This window comes from Paroedura picta, chromosome 9 (assembly GCF_049243985.1).
Source record: "Paroedura picta isolate Pp20150507F chromosome 9, Ppicta_v3.0, whole genome shotgun sequence".
NCBI classification, from domain to species: Eukaryota; Metazoa; Chordata; class Lepidosauria; order Squamata; family Gekkonidae; genus Paroedura; species Paroedura picta.
The window spans coordinates 73648432-73670594 of record NC_135377.1 but is presented as its reverse complement, the minus strand read 5'-3'; the positions used below and the strand labels follow the sequence as shown (position 1 = coordinate 73670594).

General features: G+C 51.9%; 1 protein-coding gene across 1 annotated transcript; it reads right to left on the bottom strand.

Moving 5' to 3' along the window:
* Positions 1–729: 729 nt before the first annotated feature.
* Positions 730–20319, bottom strand: ZNF622 (zinc finger protein 622). Its single transcript, XM_077353322.1, is given in 8 exon segments — positions 730–1070; positions 1705–1848; positions 2495–2607; positions 14903–15065; positions 15780–16022; positions 19615–19870; positions 19872–20053; positions 20168–20319. Coding segments are annotated over 8 exon segments (1272 nt in total). The 5' UTR covers positions 20211–20319; the 3' UTR covers positions 730–942.
* Positions 20320–22163: the final 1844 nt, after the last annotated feature.

The following is a 22163-nucleotide window of genomic DNA, read 5'->3' as shown; positions in this document are numbered from 1 at the left end:
CGTTCCCCCTCTCGCCAGCAGCCCACTCTTTGCATCAGGGCCCAAAGATTCCCCTGCCAGCATGCCAACTTCCCTCTTGCGAAACTGCTTACCAATGTTGGAAGGGACCTGGCTTCGCTACTGGAAATGGATGCTGACAGCCATAAGGATAACCACGAGAAGAGGAGTATGTAAGACCTCCAACAGGTTTCCCTCCTGATTTTCACAGAACCCTCTTCAAGGGAACCAGCGGCCACCTGGCAGCAGCCATTCCAACATGTCACATTCCAGCCGGAAACCTACAGCTTCTGGGGAACGAGTACATCTTCAGCCTGATTTCACTCAACACAGGAGACGTGGCAAAGCCCAGGCTGTGAGAGACATCTGAATTGGCTCAGCAATCCACGAAGCTTCTCACTACTTACTGCACAGGTCTATTCTTCTCTGAAAGGGCCAATTTTGATTTGGGGGTCAAAAGCCAATGGAACAGCCAACGTCACTTTGTAGCTAAGGCCCTGGGAGCCCATAAATGTGCTGCATGTCCCTGGCGGCAGTTTCAGGCTCACCCTGGGCCTCACCCTGCACTCAGGATAATCCTTGCTTAACTCTCTGCTGGACTCAGAATAGACACAAAGCTGTTTGAAGACTCATCACCCTCGTGAGGCACCACATCAAGAATGTAACTTGGCTAAAACTGAACACACCAGATGTATACTCATAGAGGATGATCAGGACTAATCAACAACAGAAAACATTTCTGCATAGGCTTTACTGAGTTAAGATCTGAAAGGCTCTTCCTCCTTGTATGGCACCAGATCAGCCTTCTTGGGACATGTTTCTGGATCAGCAGCACTCACAGAGCCATTTCAGTACCACAACAACCACCTGCTGGACCCCCTTTCATCCTGTTGCCATGAGAACAAGACAAGCTTCGTCTTCCCACACCCGTGGCTGGAAGGCGGCTCAGAATTTGACTTGAGCACGGAAATGCATCTGCCTTGTTGTGTTGTTCTTCAAGCTGGTCTTCAGCATCCACTTTGCCTTCATCTGCTGCAGGTACTGCATGTCACGCTCCTGAGCCAGCCCTGCCCCTGGAGGGAACACGGAGCCAAGAGGAAGGAGAAGGATTTTAATACCCTGCTTTCTCTGCCTGCAGGAGTCTCAAAGCAGCTCACAACCACCTTCCCTGCCTCTCCCTACAACAGGCACCTTGCAGACTATGTGGGGCTGAGAGAGTTTGGAGAGACCGGGGACTGGCCCAAGGGCACCCAGCAGTCTTCTTGGGGAGGAGGAGAGGCCCGGGCTCTTCACCACCACACTGCACTGGTACATCTCCTCCTATCAAAGGAGCGCAGCGCCTGATCCTTCCGACATGGTGAAATGTGAGACATGCACAGTTATTCCCAACAAGCAAGACTGGAAACATTTGGCAACAATGGTGCCCCAACCAGCTTCAAATGGATCCACAGAACTGCCTTAAGTGGCTTCTACAGTCCCACATCAAACAGCCATCTGAGCGCCTCTAGAAATTCCCCAAGAATATCCTGAATATATCTTTAAATGCTCCAGTGCACCTCTCTTTGAATGCAAGATACCACCTCATGTGGATTGTATTTCTGCCACAACTGGCTTACCGCTAGATCTGGGGGCATCTGTAGAATGCTGCAATTGGAAAATCGCCTCCCTAGGGCTAGAAACAGCAGAATACTAATTCCGTTTGCCTACCTGTGCTGCTGGTCCAGCCCAGGGCTTTATACTGCTGCAAAAGTCTGCCCACTCTCTGTTTATTTTTACCAACAGCCAGCGCCCGTGAAGAGCCAAACCTCTGCTTGTAGTATCTCATCAAGGAACGGTGACCAATCCTGGCACCTGTGAAAGGAGGAATGTTTGGATATTAATAGAAACAGCTGAAGAGAACACCTTCCAAGACCAAGTGGGGCGTAATGGCTGGGATATCAGCAGCAACACGTTGTCCAGCGACATGACTGTGGAATCTGGCATCTCCCAAAGGCCCAGAACGTGGCTCAGAGTACAGCACAGGCCTTTATACAAGATAAGGCAAGGATGCAGGCCCATCATTTCTCCATGGCGTTTAGTTCTGATGGAGGGGATCAACGCAAGGCCCCAAACATTCCTCTTCCAAAGAGCATCTCTCCCCACCACCCACAGACACACCTGGGTTCTGCATCTACCATGGAAGCACTCCCTTGGACCAGGTTTGAGCTGGGAGCTACCAGGTGCGGGTCCTCGGACTACGAGCCAAAGTTACAAATGGCCCAGGGGAAGGCAAAGAGAGCTTTCTCCCACAGCAGGTGTGCCCAGGTGCCTGTGTCAGCATGGGGAAACAAAGAGGCCGCCAGAAAGGTCAGGCTCTGGCGTTTCAGTAAGGAAACAAGGCAGAAATCCAGATGTGCACAATTAAGGTGGCCAAGCATACCTGGAGAGATGGTGTACTAGCCTTTATAACTATGCAAGACAGCACACCTGGGAGGTTTTATTTAAGCAATATACTTACCTGATGGTAAAATTAACTCCATAGTGTCATCATCATATTCCACATGTTTCTTTGGCAGCAGTTCTTGAGACATCTCCACCTCCTCTCCTTCCTGGTAATCAGGGTAACTGCTCCTGTGAACCAGGAACAGCAAAATCTCATGCCAGGAAAAAATGAAAGGCAAGGACCGGATTCCACCAGAGCCCACTCGCTCCGCCAGCCACCTCTGCCGCCTGCGCATTTGCCGTGCCAGTGGTGAGGCTCCAGGGAAAGGCTCTGGCAAGTGATGTCCCCCAACAAGACAGGCCACGGCAGCAATTTCTACCAGGCTGTGAACCAGGCTGTTTCTTTTTCATATTCAGAAAGGCAGTCTGCTGTCCCTGCGGGGACCCGGCCTGAGAATGCCTTCAGAGGGGCAGAGAAGAACCCCCAGAATGATTGGGGGCTTGAGACGCTGCCCTGCGAAGGCTTCGGGATATTTCGTTAGCCAAAAGGCCAGGGGCCACGGACACACGTGTGCCTCCTGTTGAACTCGGCCTGGGATACCCAGGAAGAGGCCTCCCCCCCCCACCTGCTGCGATCCTGCTTGGCTCTTCTTTGGGTTCTCAAAATAGAGCAAAAAAATACAGCAGATGTGATTTAAAACCCAGTCAGAGCATCAAAATGCGAGGCTGATCAGCTTAAAATGAGCCCAGTGGTTTCCAGGCAAAAAGCACACACAAAAAAGGGACAAAACCTCAGCCCCTTAAGCTTTGCACAAAGCTAAATGCAGAGCTCTCTTCCCATGATCCAAGTGCATCTCCATGTTCAGTGCAACCCACTGAGGACTGAATCGTGGGAGCCTGCAGCTTCTAACAAAGCCAAACAGACCCCAGAGAGATGGTCCAGCCTGGGGCCCACCCTGAAGGGCTACCTGTCGAGGCCAAGGAAACCCTGCGTGTGTGTCTGTGTATGCATGTGCAGACACAAACATACAAGATTCCTCAGGAGCTGGAGGGGAAATACGGAAACAATCCAATGAGCTACCACTGTCCCCCCTCACGCCCCGACGTCATCACCATCACCCCTCAGGACAAATGGCCGCGGGCACAGCTGTGGTCACAGGAATCGTTCTGCCCAGCTATCCAGTGAGGCTGCCTCTAGCGCCAACTGTGTGAACAGTGGCAGTTCACCAGATCCAAAGGTTTAAAATGTCCTCTGGATGCTGCTTTGGATTGAAACACTGGAACTTACCTGAGCGTTTCTTCTCTTCAATGGGACGAAGTCACCCAAGGTGTTTAAATCACACCTCTGCTCGCTCAGATAGCTATGGCAATTGAAATGCAAATTTTTGCTAAGCCTTCTCTTGAGTGAGGACTCAGTGACCTTCCAGTCTTGCCCAAGCCTTGCTGCATCCCTATGTTTGGCCACATGTGTTGCCAGCAATTGCTTATCCAGGTGTACGTCCTGAGTTCCCCTCTGTGAATATCCTCGCTTGGGTGGGAAGTAGATGACTTCACCCCACTGAAGCAAGGAAATCTTCAGGTAAGGTCCAATGTTTCATTCTCCTTCAATGGGGCTGGTGTCATCCAGGTGCTTAGCTGTATCCAAGTTCAGACCAGGGTGAAGCATAGAGTTCAAGGGTCATCTAGTCCAACCCCCTGCACATTGCAGGAACTCACAATTATCTGCCTACCCACAGTGACCCCAACTTCACGCCCAAATGATCCCCCTCAGACACAAGACTAAAAAACTCCAGAATCCAGACTGGCCTGGAGGAAATTCTCCTGCCATCCCACAGCAGCAATGAGCAACTTCTTGGAAATGCAAGGAAGAGCCACAAGAGACAAACCCTGGCACATCCCTTCCTGCCCACCAACATACAATCTACTTAACTTCATAAAATCAGCATTTCTGTCAGGAGACTAACTAGCCTCTCATTAAAAACTTCCAAAAAAGGAGAACTCACCACCTCCCAAGGAGGTCTGTTCCTCTGAGGAACTGTTCTAACTGTAAGGAGCTTCTTCCAGATATTTAGCCAAGAATTCTTTTGAATTAATTTCAACCCATTGGTTCTGGTCCGACCTTCCGGGGCAACAGAAAACAACTCTGCTCCATCTTCTCTAGGACTGTCAGACGCACAGGAAACTCACAACAAAACTTATTCAAAAGAAAATAGTTTTATTGATTAGCACTATACGCATTGGACTGAAAGTCAAATCTGACTCGAAGCCAGATTTGCCTCAGCTTATCAATACATTTCTCCCGCCCGAAACTTGACAGTTCCCAAGGAGGGGGGTTAGTGAAGAAAGACATATGTGAAACAAAAACAGGATTCCAAACTCCCATCCTTGAGAGAGGTACAAACAACCCTGTGAGCCCACAACAAGATAAGGTTAGAATAACATCACTATTCTATTTTATTGCTTACAAACTACAAGGCCGGGGCTAGCAGGCGCCAGGTCCCATTAAACACTATAACTGACATGGAGGAACTCAGGCTAATTTATGACAGAGATTCTACAATCCTGACATCCCTCCGCATTAAAACTAACTTCACTCCCCCACCTAGCCGGCATCTACCGGGCGAGGACAATCAGGAAATGCTCGATGGAAAGCCCGGAGAAGGCGGGGTGCCTTCACATTTCCAGCCTCCACCCACTCTTTGTCCCCCGAGGGGAAATCTTTCCAATCGATCAGATATTGAAGGCGACCCTTGTGCAAACGAGAGTCTAAAATTTGGTTGACTTCATAGTGGGTGTCTTTGTCGATGTAAATTGGCACAGGCTGGTCTGGAGGAGGGTGCCACTCGTCTGGGACCGGAGCTCTTCGCAGCAGGCTGGAATGAAAAACCGGATGCACATTCCTATAAGTCTTTGGTAAAGCAAGCTCAACAGTCACAGGATTAATCAGTTTTACCACTTTAAATGGCCCCACATATTTAGGGCCAAGTTTCTTAGATTTCTGCTGGCACCTCAGGTTCTTAGTAGACAAATAGGCCAGGTCTCCCACTTTCCAATCAGGTGCAGGTACTCTTTTCTTATCTGCTTGAGCTTTATAGGCCTGTTTCGCCTCTTTGAGGCTAGCAACAATTTCTGGCCAACCTGTACTGATGGTCGATGCCCATTTATTTATGTCAGGAGTCTCAGTAGAGCTGAGTTCCCAGGTGGGGGCTGTTGCCAAATCAGTCCCATACACTACTTTAAAGGGTGATACCCCTGTTGAGGCATGAACCCCATTGTTGTAGGCAAATTCAGCCAGCGGTAATAAGGAGACCCAATTGTCCTGCTGGTGATTGATAAAACAACGCAAATACTGTTCCAGGATTTGGTTTACCCTTTCGGTCTGGCCATTTGATTCAGGGTGATAGCCCGAAGTGAGGGCTTGCTCCACCCCCAATAGTCTCAAGAGTTCCCTCCAAAACTTGGAAACGAACTGGGGGCCCCGATCCGTCAGGACACGTGTCGGGATCCCGTGCAGACGTACCACGTGTTCAATAAAAAGAGAAGCCAATTTTGGTGCTGAAGGCACTCCCGTGCAGGGAATGAAGTGAGCCTGTTTGGAAAAAGCATCCACTACCACCCAGATAACGGTGTTCCCGTGGCTGGGAGGGAGGTCCGTAATAAAGTCCATAGTGACATCTGTCCATGGACGAGAGGGGGTGGGCTGTGGTTGCAATAGCCCCTTTTTCTTGCCCCCAACCGGTTTCGAGGCAATGCAAATAGGGCACCCCTGCACATATTTCTCCACATCTTTGCGCAGGGACGGCCACCAATACTGTCTCCTGACTAGGTGCAGAGTTTTCACAAAACCAAAGTGTCCAGCAGTTTTTGCGTCGTGGCAAAGTTTCAAAACTTTTCCCCTGGCCGCAACAGGAACAAAGAGTCTTTCGCCCTTAAAAAAGAGCCCCCCCTTCTCAGTCAGATCAGGGCGGAGGGAGCCAAACTCCGGATCTTGTGACATCTCCTTCTGGACCCAGCCCCCTGGGATGGGCGGAACAGTCTTTACGTGGCTACGCGTCACGGCGGCCATCCCTAGTTGGGCGGGGGTAAAAACGGTGTCCACCAATGGGTCTCGTTTGCTGTTGTACTGGGGCAGGCGTGACAATGCATCAGCCAAAAAGTTCATTTTACCCGGCAGATGCTTGAGGGAGAAGTTGAAACGGGCGAAAAACTCCGCCCACCTCATTTGCTTGGCGGAGAGTGATCGGGGCTGCTTGAGTGCCTGAAGGTTTTTATGATCCGTCCAGACGACAAATGGGATTGCGGACCCCTCTAGCCAATGCCTCCAGGTGGAAAGGGCCAATTTTACTGCAGCCGCCTCTTTTTCCCAAATTGCCCAATTTCGTTCTGCCCCCGAGAATTTCTTTGACAGATAGGCCAGCGGGTGTAATTTCCCGTCTTCCCCCTCTTGGAGGATCACGGCCCCCATTGCTACGTCCGAGGAGTCTACTTGTACAGTAAATTGCTTAGAAGGGTCAGCATGAGCCAGTACTGGTTCGGACGTAAACAGCAACTTAAGTTTGTCAAATGCGTCTTGACAGGGGGGGGTCCACAGGAGGGGCGTCCCCGGGCGGCTCGCCGCTTTTCCCCCTTGTTTGGTTTTCAACAAGTCAGTGAGGGGCAACGCCACTTTGGCAAAATTGGGAATGAAAATCCTGTAAAAATTAGCGAATCCTAAGAAACTTTGCAGTTGCCTCCTGGTGCGGGGAGGTTCCCAAGCCAGCAAGTCGCGCACCTTGCCAGGGTCCATCTCAATCCCAGCCTGGGAGACACGGAACCCCAAAAACTCCACCGCATCGCGGTGGAACTCACATTTAGACAGTTTAGCAAACAACTGGTGCTTCCGCAAGCGGTTGAGCACTTCGCGGACCAGATCAGCATGACTCTCAACATTCTCAGAGTACACAAGAATATCATCAATATAAACCAACACCCCCTGGTACAATAAATCATGCATAATTTCATTAATCATATTCATGAACACGCCCGGAGCGCCGGCGAGGCCGAACGGCATTACGGTGTACTCAAACTGCCCCAGGGGGGTATTAAAGGCCGTTAAATATTCGTGCCCCTTCTTGATCCGAACTCGGTAATAGGCTTCCCTCAAATCCAATTTCGTAAAAATCCGTGCCTTCCCCAAATGGCCCAACAAGTCTTTAATCAAGGGGAGCGGGTAGGCATTGCAGGTAGAGACCGCGTTTAACCCACGGTAGTCAGTACACAAACGTAGCGAACCGTCCTTCTTTTTTACAAAAAGGACCGGGGCCGCCAATGAAGACGTGGCCGGTCTAATAAAACCCCTCGCCAGGTTTTTATCCAGAAAATCCCTAAGCTCCGCCATTTCCCAGGGGCTCATGGAATAAAGTTTGGCTTTGGGGAGTGGTTCCCCTTTCTTCAATTCGATGGCACAGTCAGTTTTACGGTGGGGAGGAAGTTGGTTGCACTCGACCTCCGCGAACACATCAGCAAAGTCCCGATACTCAGGAGGGAGCGCTGCCCCCCCCGATCCCAAAGCGGCCACAATCCCCGCACTGGGAGGATCCCGCGGTCGAGCGTGCTGCTCGCAGGCGGGAGAGGTAAAGTCCACAGTCCCTTCTTTCCACTTCACTAGGGGATCATGCTCCTTCAACCAATCCAACCCCAACACACAAGGGAAGGCAGAATGAGGAGCTACCAAAGGCTGGATTTGCTCCCAATGTTTTTTTATGTCCAAGTCCATTGGGCGCGTTTTCGCTGTAGCCTCCCCTCCGGGAGCACATTTCCCATCTAATTGGGTGATTGGCAAGGGTTCCCTCAGCGGCACCTTTCCCACCCCCAAAGTCTCGGCCAGTGCCGGGCTCACTAGGGATTGGGTGCACCCCGAGTCCACGATACACCGGACTCCCACTGTTTTCCCCGACTTGGGGTTGGAGAGCTTGGCAGGCAGGAGTAGCAAGGGGGAATCACTCACCACGCGTTTGCCCCTGTTGGCGGCCTGCTGGCGGGGCGCCTTTACAGCAGACCGTCTTCGTTTCCCGACTGCTCCTCGGCTTGATCCTCGTCCTCCAGCCCGCTTCCCTCCTCCGAGTCGTCCACTGCTGGTACGGTAGCCACTGGCACCAGGAGAGACTTGGCACTTTTCTTTGGAGTGGTTTTCTTGGCAGGCTGGGCTTTCGGTGGAGCGCTGCTCACGGCTCTCGGAGTCGCTGTTGCTTTTGTCGGGCATTGTGCGAGAAAGTGCCCCGCTTGGCCGCAACCCAAGCACAGCCCTTTTTCCATGCGCCGGGTGCGCTCAGACGGCTCCAACTTGGCTCGGGGCTTGGCTTTAGCCGGGGTGGAAGTTTTCGCCACGGTTTTGCCTGCCAGGACCTGTACCATCGAAGCTCGCTCCAATCGATTTTCCATCTCCCCAGCCAATTGGACCCATCCTTCGACTGTAAGCGGGTCTTCCAGGAGGAGGCATTTGTCTGCCAGAGTAGGATTGAGGCCTCCCACAAACGACAGCACGCGTTGGGGCTCCGTCCAGTCCGGCACCGAGGAAGCCAGCTCTTTAAACTCCCTGGCGTACTCGACCACTGACAACTTCCCTTGCCGGTGAGCCCTGAGTTTTTTCTCCGCTGTCTCTCGCTCGAACGGTTCCACGTACATCTGGCGCAGGGCTCTCATGAAATGGTTGTAGTCACGGATGGCTTGGGGGTGATAGCGGTACAAGTCCACGAACCACTTGGCTGCTTTGCCTTCTAGGGCTTGGCCCACGAAACGCACTTTCTCAGCGTCGTCCTGGAAAGTGAACCCCATTTCCATCATGTAGGCCTGGAGGTGCACCAGAAACGTAGGAAAATCGGAGGGGTCTCCGGAAAACTTAGCCTTGAATTTATAGGTGCTCCGCATCTCCACACCCCGGAGGTGGGCCGGTAGGCGCCCCGGGCCCCAATCCGCCGGTGCCGGGGCCGGTGCTGGGGGTCTTGCACCACGGCCGATGCCTCGTCCTCTCCCCGCCGCCACTCTTGCTCGTTCCGCTGCCCGGGCCGCCTCCGCTGCTCGCGCTGCCGCTCGCGCCGCTTCGCGCGCCGCTGCTGCCGCCGCCTCGGCTCCCGCAACGTCCGCCGCCGCCGCCGCGGCTGCCGCCGCCGCTGCATCCTCGCCACCGTCCGCGCCGTCCCCTCCGGCTCCATCGCCGCCCGCGCCGCCTTCGTCCTCCCGCTCCTCGTCCTCGCCTTCTTGTTCTCGCTGCGCTCTCGCTCGAGCCTCTGCCTCCGCCTCGATTTCCAGCTGCGCCCTGGCCCTGGCCAACGCCTCAGCATCCGCTGCCGCTTGCGTGTCCGCCATGCCGTGTTCCCGCAGTGCAAGCCCACCACTCACTCTTCGCAGGCTGGTATCGTGCGCACCACCACCGAGCACTTCCTTCAGCAGGCGTTGCGTTCGGCGCTTCTCCTCCGGATCCAACCGACCCGAAAGATCCTGCAGCCAGTTAGTCACCCTGTCCAGCTTGTACTGCAAGTCCTGTGTCTCACCCACAGGCTCCAGCGCGTAGCTAGGCAGTCCCAGGTGCTCCGGCCACCTCTCATCCCCAGTAGGGCGGTCGTATTTAGACAATCGCCTGCGCTGGGTGACGTGTCGTTCCAAAAATTCCTCGGGCCCCGGGGTTGTCCCCGAGATTGCCCGCATCATGCCCGAGCTGTGCGGGCCGGCACTCGCGCCGTCGCCCTGGGAGAGGTCCCAATCCAGGCCCTCTCCCTGTTCAGAAAAAGTATGTCCCTCACCCTGCATTTTGCAGGTGAAAGGAGTTGTGAGATTTGACTTGATGTCAGACGCACAGGAAACTCACAACAAAACTTATTCAAAAGAAAATAGTTTTATTGATTAGCACTATACGCATTGGACTGAAAGTCAAATCTGACTCGAAGCCAGATTTGCCTCAGCTTATCAATACATTTCTCCCGCCCGAAACTTGACAGTTCCCAAGGAGGGGGGTTAGTGAAGAAAGACATATGTGAAACAAAAACAGGATTCCAAACTCCCATCCTTGAGAGAGGTACAAACAACCCTGTGAGCCCACAACAAGATAAGGTTAGAATAACATCACTATTCTATTTTATTGCTTACAAACTACAAGGCCGGGGCTAGCAGGCGCCAGGTCCCATTAAACACTATAACTGACATGGAGGAACTCAGGCTAATTTATGACAGAGATTCTACAATCCTGACAAGGACAGCCCTTCAAGTATTTGAAGATGGTTATCATATCACCTTAGTCTTCTTCTCTCCAGGCTAAACAAGCCGAGCTCCCTCAACCTCCCTTCATATGTCTTGGTCTCCAAACCCCTCAACAAATTTGTAGCCCTCCTCTGAACATGCTCTATTTTCTCTACATATTTCTTCATTTGTGGTGTCCAAAACAGAACACAGTACTCCATGTGAGACCTAACAAGAGCAGAGTAAAGTGGTAACATCACCTCACATGATCTGGACACTCTACTTCTTTTAATACAGCTCAAAATCCTGTTTGCTTTTTTAGCTACCAAGACACACTACTGACTCATGTTCAGTGTCTGGCCTACTAAGACCCCCCCCCCCCTCGATCCTGTACTACTGCCAAGACAAGTCTCCCCCATCTTATAGTGATGCATTTGATTTTTCCTACCTAAATGCAGAACTTTTTTGCTATTAAAATTCATTTTAGCCCAATTTTCCAGCCTGTCAAGATCATCCTGTAGCCTGATTCTGTCTTCTGGTGTGTTTGCTACCCATCCCAGTTCAGTATCATCTGCAAATTTAATCAGCACCCCCTCTGTTCCTTCATCCAAATCATTTATGAATATGCTGAATAACTCAGGGCCCAGGACAGATCCCGGGGGCACTCCACTTGTCACTCCTCTCCAAGATAACAAACCATTTACAATCACCCATTGGGTGCCATCTGTCAACCAGTTCTCGATCCACTTAACAGTAATAGGATCCATACCACATTTAACCAACTTGCCAATATCATGCGGAACCTTATCAAAAGCCTTACTGAAATCAAGGTAAACAACGTCCACAGCATTCCCCTGATCAAGCAAGGTAATAACTTTCTCAAAAAAATAGATAAGGCTAGTCTGACATGACTTGATCTTCAGAAAGCCAGACTGACTCTTAGTAATTACAGCCGTCCACTCTAGCTGCTCAAGGACCGATTGTTTGATTATTTGCCAGCTATAGACATCAAGCTAATGGGTTCGTAGTTACCCGGATCCTCCTTTTCCCCCTTTTTGAAGATGGAGACAACACTTGCCCACCTCCAATCTTCTGGCACTTCACCTGTTCTCCAAGAATTGTTGAACATAATGGACAGAGGCTCAGAAATTACATTGGCTAGTTCTTTTGGTAACCTTGGATGAAATTAATCTGGCCCAGAAGATCTGGTTTCATTAAAAGAAACTAGTTGTTTATGGAGTAATCCTACAGTGATCCTAGGCCACAACTCCCAATCCTCATTATGTGAAATGATTTTGCCATGTTGAGCATGACTCATACACGAGAGAAGACTGAGGAGTAGGAATTGAGCAATTCAGCCTTCTCTTCATCACCTGTTACAATGTCACTTTCTGGTCTCTGGAATTGTCCTAGCCATGTCTCTATTCTTTTTCTTACTTTGAATATAACTAAAGAACCCTTTTTAGCATTTCTTCCTAGCCTAAGCTCATACTGAGCTTTGGCTTTTCTAAGATTGTCCCTACATACATTGGTTATTTGTTTATATTCCTCCTTCATTATAAAGTCATCCTTCCATTTCCTAAATTAGTTTGTTTTATTACTCAATTATTATTTTGAAGTCCGTTTCTTTAGGTTCTTCAGTTTCTTTAGGTTTCTCCCAGTTTTCCTTCTCAAGGGAATTGTCTGCGATGGTGCCTTCAGCATTTCACTTCTGAGAAACTCCCCACCTTCTTGGACTTCTATCTCCTTAAGTTTTCTTGACCACAGAAAAAGAAGAGTTGGTTTTTATATGCTGCTTTTCTCTACCCGAAGGAGGCTCAACGCGGCTTACATTCGCCTTCCCTTTCCTCTCCCCACAACAGACACCCTGTGAGGGAGGGGAGGCTGAGAGAGCTTTGAGATTACTGAAGAAGAAGAGTAGGTTCTTATATGCCACTTTTCTCTACCGGAAGGAGTCTCAAAGCGGCTTACAGTCACCTTCCCATTCCTCTTCCCACAACAGACACCCTGTGAGGGAGGGGAGGCTGAGAGAGCCTTGAGATTACTGAAGAAGAAGAAGAGTAGGTTCTTATATGCCACTTTTCTCTACCGGAAGGAGTCTCAAAGCGGCTTACAGTCACCTTCTCATTCCTCTTCCCACAACAGACACCCTGTGGGGTGGGTGAGGCTGAGAGAGCGCTGATATCACTGCCCGGTCAGAACAGTTTTATTAGTGCCGTGTCTGGCTGCATGTGGGGGAGTGCAGAATCGAACCCGGCATGCCAGATTAGAAATCTTCCCAACATAGCTTTGTTAAAATTTGCTCTCCTGAAGACCAGCCTGTATGAGTGAGTACATATGGCTTTTCTCTTTGTCAGAATCATAAAGTCCAAAACAACATGGTCACGACTACCAAGCGAGACCACAACTTCTACTTCGTCAACCAGTTCTTCCCTATTGGTGAGAATCTAAGAAGTCTAAAACAGCAGACCCCCCCCGTCTGGGTTGTGACACTGGCCTGATCCAGCGGGGCTCTTCTTACATTCTTAAGGCGGATTGACTTCCCATGGCAAGCACTCTGTTGAATACCCCTCCCAAGGGTGGGAATATGATATCGGCCCATCAATTTGTACAGAAATAAAAATTCATTGGTTTGCACAGGAAGTTACTTATCTAAATGTTATCCAAAGAACTCATTCCTGTTGTCCACGACAGTTCCTGTCCCCACCCATGGAATGATCCAACCCATTCTCTATCCTAAACGACCCAACCTCATCTCTATCTAGCTGTTTACTCCTGCGGCTAACAGGGCCAGAGAAACTTCACAGAAGCAGACAGAAATGTTGTCCTCCAGAAACTTTTCAAAGGCCTGATGGGTGAGTGTTGGAATCGGCGGCTGCGAGGCGTTCTGCTTGCGTCTGGGTGCGGCGCCGGCTCCTCGCTGCTGCGCGGGCAGGCACCAAGCTGCCGTCTCGGGGGCCAGCGATGAAATGGCGGTGGTCGGCTGGATGCAGCCGACGGGGGGGGGGGGGGGCGGATTGGGAGGCGCTTTGCACCTCCCCGTCCGTCAGTCCGGGGGCAAGGGAGCAATCGCAAGCCGCGCTCCACACTGTTTGCAATTGGCCCCTTGCCGCTGGACTGACAACCGGAGGGACTGGTCCCTCTGATTGTCAGTCCGGCTGATGGGGCCAACCGGCACCCTTCCCCATCCCGGACAGGGCTCGCCCTCGGGGCCCTTACTGCTTTATTTTATCCGCTCCGCAGGAGAGGTTAAAGATTTGGATGAGGGTTTAGAGGGGGCACTTATAATATATGCAAATGATACTAAACTGGGAGGGGTAGCAAACACAACCAGAGACAGAATCAGAATATAGGATGATCTTGATAGGCTCGAGAAGTGGACTAAACTGAATAAAATGAAATTCAATAGGGATAAATGTAAAGCACTGCATTTAGGTAGGAAAAACCAAATACACCAATATAGGATGGGGGAGACTCATCCTGGTAGTAGCATGCTAGAAAAGGATCTAGGAGTCTTAGTAAACCATACATTGAACATGAGTCAGCAGTGTGACTCGGTGGCTAAAAAGGCAAATGGGATTTTGGGCTGTATCAAGTGGAGTATCGTGTCCAGATCACGGGAGGAGATGGTACCGCTTTACTCTGCTCTGGTTCGGCCTCACTTGGAGTCCTGGGTTCAGTTTTGGGCACCGCAGTTGAAGAGGGATGTAAACAAACTGGAGTGTATCCAGAGGAGGGCAACAAAGATGGTGAGGGGTTTGGAGACAAAGACATATGAAGAAAGGTTGGGGGAGCTTGGTCTGATTAGCCTGGAGAGGAGATGACTGAGAAAGGATTTGTTAACCATCTTCAAGTTTGTTAACCATCTTCGGAGGGACGGACCAGAACCAATGGGATTAAATTAATTCAAAAGAAATTCCGTCACAACATCCAAAAGAAGTTCCTGACAGTCAGAGTGGTTTCTCAGTGGAACAGGCTTCCCCGGAAGGTGGTGGGTTCTCCATCTTTGGAGATTTTTAAGCAGAGACTGGATAGCCATCTGACGGAGAGGCTGATTCTGTGAAGGCTTAAGGGGGTGGCAGGTTACAGTGGATGAGCGATGGGGTTGTAAGTGTTCTATGATTATTTTATTTGCATTTTTCTATCTCGTATAAAATGAAAATAAAAATGTGTAAGAAAAATATGTCTATCTTTGACACCTAAGTCTTAGAAAACAGCTTCTAAAGCACAAATGTTTCCTTTACTGTTTCTACTTCAAAATATAGTTTCCCACCTGAAATCATAGAAATCAGCAAACTCCAGGGCAGCGTCTCCTTCGGTGAAGAGCTTGCAGTGGCTTTTGTCATGCATATGCGCCTGCACAGATTTGGTGGTGTAGAAGGACTTCCCCTTCTCATTGCACCAGAGACACACCTTCCCAACTCCAACTTTCTCTCCTGGAAGTGTGGGGAGGGGGGGGGGGGGTTACACTCAGCTCTTATGCCAAATTCAACTTATCCAATGTTGTTCCTCATATGAAGAAGTGAATACAAATAAATCTTTATACTGTACTGTACTTTATACTGTATTAAATCAGGAGTAGTCAAACTGTGGCCTTCCAGATGTCCATGGACTACAATTCCAAATGCTGGCAGGGGCTCATGGGAATTGTTGTCCATAGACATCTGCAGGCCGCAGTTTGACTACCCCTGCATTAAATGGTGGAAATGCTTACCTAAAAAGACCAAATTCAGATGATGGAATGGTCTGTTCACAAAAGCTACCCCCCCTGCCCTCAAGGTTCTAGTTGGCCATCAGAGATGGGAACAAGCGGGATTGTGTGGGAGGCCCGGGCCCTGCATGCACAGCTCTCCAGTTGCTGACTAGGTGCAGATTTTTATCAAGGGTGAACAAAAGTTCATGCAACAGATATGCAGAAACTGTCAAAAATCTCTCTCCTCTTCTGTTGCTGTATTTTGTTCAACACCAACAGCATTCTTTACTTTCCACTTTACTGCCCCTTCTCTGCCGATGGGTCTTCTGCTGAAAATCACCACCATCTTTTTGGCTCCCCCCACTGACAGCATGGCACAGTGGTCACTTCCTGCTGAAACCATGGAGAGTGTGAGGCTGTGCAGATGAGGGTGACCAAGTTTCCACCCAAGACTCACCCAAGTACATAATGAGCCCTCTGAGATCCACCAGGTATTCCAGGTCCGGGATGAAGAAGCTGTGCGATTTGCTCATGTGGGCCACGTTCTTCATGAGGGAACTGGAGTGGTGTGTGCAGAACAAACAGTCTGTCACTGGGATGGCCTCAGCCCTGAAGCAGACTTGCCCAGCGGCCTCCGCCTCGCCTCTCATCAGCTCTTCTGTAGACTCCACACCTTCATCCGAATCGATGTCTTCCCAACCTTTTAAAGCAAATCAGAACCCCAATGATGAAGACGGCATCCCCACAAGAAAAGGACATGCATTTAAGCGTAGATGCATGAAAACAATTCCACACAACCAGCTCACAGGTTGCACAAAATGAGCACCAAAAGCTGCTGGACTGAAGAGCCCAGGTAGATCTAGTCTCCTGACTGGGTGACACAGGTAGGCAGGAGGCAAGAGATGCAGTCCACAACTCTGGAAGACAGACATGTCAGGAGAGACCAACGGATCAGGTGAGAGCAGTTGTGATGGATTTCCTGGTGGCTACTGACCCCCCCCCCCCCCCCCCGCACTCAGCAGGATTTTCTGCATCTGGCGATCTTCTGCCCACCACGCTGGGCCAGGCTTCTAACCAGGAGATTAACCCTGGTCTGTGGAGCTCAACTTTGGGCCCAAACTGAGACTCACCCAAGCCTGGATGCTTTATTTTTGTAAACCTAGATTCAGAAAGAAACAGAGGTAAACACTGGCACATAAGCAGGGGGGTTATGGAAGGCTTAAGGCAGGTCAAGACTATATAACGGTGATCCCCAACCACCGGGCCCACGGCTCCCCCCCCCACCCCCCCAGTAAGAAACTTCCCAGGCCACAAGCAAATCGGCCTCAGAAGCGGCCAATCAGCTTGCGGCCCGGCAGGCTTCTTTTTGGGGGGGGGGGAGAGCAGGGCCGCGCATGCACGTTTGCACCATGCGTGGCTGCAAACGCACATGCGCGGGAGAGCAGCACATGCGCGTTTGCGGCCGCACATGCACGGCCCTCCCCGCCACCGCCGGTCCCGCAGCCTCAAGAAGGTTGTGGACCACTGCTATATAACACAGCCCTCTGCTGCACTAGATCTAGCAGTCCTAATAAAGGAAGGGGACTATGATCTAATAGGCGTTGCAGAAAGCTGGAAGGGGCAACCAGGGGGTCTTCTGTTTTAGACTTGATTCTCACTCATAGGGAAGAACTGGTTAATGAGGTAAAGGTTGTGGTCATGCTTGGCAGCAGTGACCATGTGATTGTGGACTTTATGATCTCGGGGAAGAGAAAAGTGTACGTTGTCACACATACAGGCTGGACTTCAGGAGAGCAAATTTTAACAAACTTAAAGTTATGTTGGGTAGAATCCCGCGGTCAGAAAAACGCAAGGAGATGGAAATCCAAGAAATTGAGGAGTTTCTCAAAAATGAAATACTGAAGACACAATCGCAGACAATTCCCTTGAGAAGGAAAACTGGAAGGAACCTAAAGAAACCAGGATTGGCTCCATAAACAGTTTTCAAAAGAATTGAGTAATAAAAAAGACTCACTTAGGAAGTAGAAGGAGGACCTGATAACCAAGGAGGAATATCCACAAATACTCAGTGCTTGTAGGGAGAGTGTTAGAAAAGCTAAAGTTCAGTATAAGTGTGAAAAACAACACAAGTGTTCTTCAGTTATGCTCAAAGAAAGAAAAAGAACCGGGACATGGTAGGACCACTGCAGGGACGAGTAAGTGACATTGTAACAGGTGATGAAGAAAGGGCTGAATGGCCAATTCCTACTTCTCCTCAGTCTTCTCTTGCTAGGGAATCATGCTCAAAATGGCAAACTCATTGCCTAGGATCACTGTATGGTTGATCCAAAAACACCTAATTTCTTTAAATAAATTTCTTTAAACGGCCAGAAGAATTTCATCCAAGGGTACCAAAAGAACTTGCTGATGTACTTTCTAAGCCTCTGTCTTGGAGAATTGTGAAGTGCCGGAAGACTGGAGGTGAGCAAATGTTATCATCTTCAAGGGGAAAAAGGAGGATCCAGGTAACTACCAACCTGTTAGCTTGACATCTATAGCTGGCAAAATTTTAGAACAAATCATCAAACAGTCCTATTACTGTCCTATTACCAAAGGGTGCTTGTTAATGGTTCATCATTATCTTGCCTCAGGGATCTGTCCCAGGCGCTACATTGGGGGGGGGGTGTGGAGTGGAAGAACCCTGCGGACAGCCTCCCCCTCCCCCCCGGACCTGGAAAGGCTGCAGGCAGCTGTCAGGGAACTCACCAGCAGGGGCAGCTCTCACATGGAAGGGATCTTCAGCCTCCAAGCCTCAGAGGGAAGTGGAAGGAGGAGGGGGGTCAGGGGTGGGGGACGGAAGGTGATTGGCTGGCTGCTGGACAGACAGGAAAGCCAGTTGGAGCAGGAGACACTGTGTGTGTGGGGGGGAGGCACTCAGAGGCACTGAGTGGCACTTAAACCATAAGACAAGGTCTTACCAGAAATATATAGTGGATGAAGTAGAGGGGGTACTTATTAAATTTGTAGATGAAACTAAACTCGGAGGGGTAGAAAAAACACACCAAAAGACAGTGGCTAAAAAGGCAAATGGGATTCTGGGCTGTATTAAAAGTAAAGTGACCAGATCATGCCAAATGATGTTACCACTTTGCTCTAGTAAAACTGGAGTACTGTGTTCAGTTTGGGGTACCACAACTGAAGAAAAATGTAGAGAAACTGGACTGTGTCTAGAGGAAGGCTACAAAGATGCTGAGGGGTTGGGGACCAGGTCGTATGAGGAAAGGCTGGGGGAGCTTGGTCTGTATAGCCCGGAGAGGAAATGGCTATGAGGTGACATGATAAACATCCCCAAATACTTGAAAGGCTGTCATAACATGGAACAGAGTTGTTCTCTCTTGCCCCAGAGGGTCGGACCAGAAACAATGAGCTGAAATTAATTTGAAAGAATTTTCAGCTAAGCATCCGGAAGAAGTTCCTGACCGTTAGAGCGGTTCCTCAGTGGAACAGGATTCCTGGGGAGGTGGAGGGTTCTCCTGTGGACGTTTTTAAGCAGAGGCTGATTTTAAGCAGAAATGCTGATTTTATTATCTTAGGCAGATTGTGTGGGTGGGCAGGAAGGGATGCGTCAGTCTCTGTGGCCCTTCCTGGAATATCCGGGGAATCGCTGACTACCACTGTGGGGTGGGAGGTGAATTCCCTCCAGCCCAGGCTGGATCCGGGATATTTTCGTTTGGGGGTGGGGTGGGGATCATTGGGGCATGAAACTGGAGCCGCTGTGGGTGGACAAGCAGTTGTGAGTTGGGCTCTCAGAGGCTTGGACTAGATGCCCCTTCCAACCCGATGAATCTGATTCTAAACCTGAGTGGCAGAAGGCAGCCCCTTGGCAAGTGATTTTTGGCACAGATCCCCGCCAACTTCTAACCCTGGAACCCTTGCTTGTGCCCAGCAGCCCCAGCCGACAGCCCCCATGAGTGGCCTGGGGGGCACTGGGGCCCATTCCTGCGCTCTGCTGCTGCAGTCCTGGGGGGGGGGTCAGGCATTCACCCCTTGCGGGGACACCAACGTCGAGGCAAAAGGGGACATGACCCCCGGCCTCTTCCTTCCTGACCCCTGCTGGGGGGGCTACGGCTCCCACCCCCCCACCCCCCGCCATGGGGCCCTCCGGGAGCCCCTCCCCGGCTCTTGGCCACGGGCCGGCTGTGGGCCATGGCGACCGGTGTCCGCAGTGGATCGGGGGGGGGGGTGGAAGCCGCGGCCAGAGGCTCCGAGACCCCCCCGCCGCCCCCCCCCCCCCCGTGTCTCCGGGCCCTTACCTTCCTCCTCCTCTTCCTCCTCCTCCTCCTCCTCCTCCTGCTGCTGCCGGTGTCGGCGCTGCTCCAGCCAGCGGGCGCGGGGGGGCGTCGTGGGCGTCGGGGGGGCGTCGGGGGGGCGCTGTCCGTGTCCGCGTCCGTGTCCGGCGTGGGAGTGTCGCGCGGCGTGGCGGGCGGAGCGCAGGTGGCTCTCGAGGGTGCTGCGGCTGCCGAAGCGCTTCCCGCAGGCCGCGCACGACCCGCCCCTCGACGCCCCCCCCCTCCTCCGCCTCCTCCTCCGCCTCCTCCTGGGCCCGGCGGCGCGCGGCGAAGGCCTCCCGGGCGAGGGGCGGCAGGTGGGCGGCCCTCCGGCGCAGGTTGCAGGCGTGCCAGTCCGCGCGGTGGTGCGCCCGATGCAGCGCCACGTCCGCGAAGGCCACGCCGCACGCCACGCACCACACGCCTGCCGGGGGGGGGGGAGAGGGAGGGAGAGGGAGGGAGGGGGGCGGCAGTCAGGCAGGCAGGCAGGCAGCGAAGACCCCCCCCCTCCCCGGGGCTCCAAGGGCCCCCTGCTCACCTGGCGCGGCGGAGGGGCCCGGCGGGGCGCCGCTGTCGCTCATGGCCGCGGAGGGAGGGAGGGAGAGCGAGAGAGGGCGGCGCCCGGCCCCGCCACGCCCCGCCCCGCCCCGCCCCGCCGCGGGAGAGGAGCGCGCCCCCTGCCGGCCCGGCGGAGTCTCCGTCTGGCGGCAGCGCCCCCGCGCGGAGGAGCCTGGAGGCGCCGCTGCGGGCCCCGCCCCTCCCGCCCGGGGCCACTCGAGGAGACAGCTAAAGAGGAATATCCCTCTCTCCAGGGGGATCGGGCCCAAAGCAGCTCAAGGCACAACACGAAATCTCGACCACAGTGGCTTTGCGATCCACAATCTATGGCAATTGTGTAAAAAGACACTGCAGTCTGCAATGTACAGGCCTGAAGGTGTGTGGGTCCGTATCCATTGTGATGCCCATATAACACGTAGAATCATACAGTTGGAAGGAACCTTCAGGGTCATCTAGTCCAACCCCCTTTGCAGTGTAGGAACTTACAACTGCCTGTCTACCCACAGGGACCCCAATTTCATGGCCAAGTGATCCCCACCCCAAAATCCGCCCCCCCCCCCACCAACCAGGAGCAAAAACTCCAGTGTCCAGGGTCAGTTCACAAAAAGTGTTGGAATCAAGTTTCAACCTCCTTATGACTTTTTATTTCACAGTCCCTACAGAGAGAGCTCTCAGTTAACTGCAGTGTTAGCTACTAAGGCCTGAGAGCCACCTGTGAGGAGGGGACATGTTAAGAAACTCTTTTGACCCTGAAACAATGGCTTAGAGGAGGATTCTCCTCCACGTTCTCCTCAGTTGCCCAATGCTCCTCATGGCTTTCAAGGCTCACTTGCCATTGAAGATCTGTAGAATGAGGATTTTTGCCAACCTAAGGTGGTTTTGGCTTATCTTTGGGACAGCAACAGAAACCAACTTTTGCCATTGTAGACCCAAGAAACGATGTCCAGATGGTCTTCCTAAACACAGGTAGGTTTATTTGCAAGATAACTAAAACAAAGAAGCAGCAGCAAGCATGACAGAGCTGTAAACAAAGAGAGAGAAAATCAACCAACAAGGATTCCCACCCCTTATGTGGAACATCCTTGCTCCCTGCAAGGGAAATATGAATCATGTTACGAATTCACCCCATCTAAAATATATTCCCAGGGCAAACTATCTCTGGAGTGTGGGGATATGTTGCTAGGGATGGTCCAGAGATTGTTTTGGGGTGCAGCCTGGCCCCAGCATCCAGCTATACAAATGTCCTGGGGGAAGCCCAATTTGGAGCAGCTGTTGCAAGAACCAGGAACGCCTGCATGTCCCCTTGAACGGGACAGTTCTCTGAATGTGGGAATGTACGACATGGGGTTGTCCTAACCTTGTTTTCAGTTTCCTAGCTCTTTTCATAGAATCATAGAATAACAGGGACCTCCTGGGTCATCTAGTCCAACCCCCTGCACTATGCAGGACACTCACAACCCTCTCGCTCATCTACTGTCACCTGCCAACCCCTTGAACCTTCACAGAATCAGCCGTCAGATGGCTCTCCAGCCTCTGTTTAAAAATCTCCAAAGATGGAGAACCCAGCACCTCCTGAGGAAGCCTGTTCCACTAGTTCTGAATAAACCTTTGGGGTTTATTCCAGCACTAGAAAATAAGCCCACTGTACTCTAAATACAGCGGGCGCTAGCGGCTCGTTTGTCCGCTCCCCAGTGGCGCGGCTTACCTGGAGGCGAGAGGGGCCGGAGTCCAAGCGGGTCAGTGATCGGGCATGGCAAGCGCGGCAGACACTGGGGGCAACTCTGCCGCTGCCAGAAGCCCGAGAGCGACGGCGGCAAGCGGCGGAGGGAGCAGCTGCGAGGGAGCGACTGGGCCCGGCAGAAGCCAGAGAGGAACGGGGCCAGGCGGCGGAGGCTTCTGCCGGGCCCAGGTGCTCCCTCATGGCCGCGAGAGAGCGCCTGGGCCCGGCAGAAGCCGGACACGAAATGGCCCCCCCC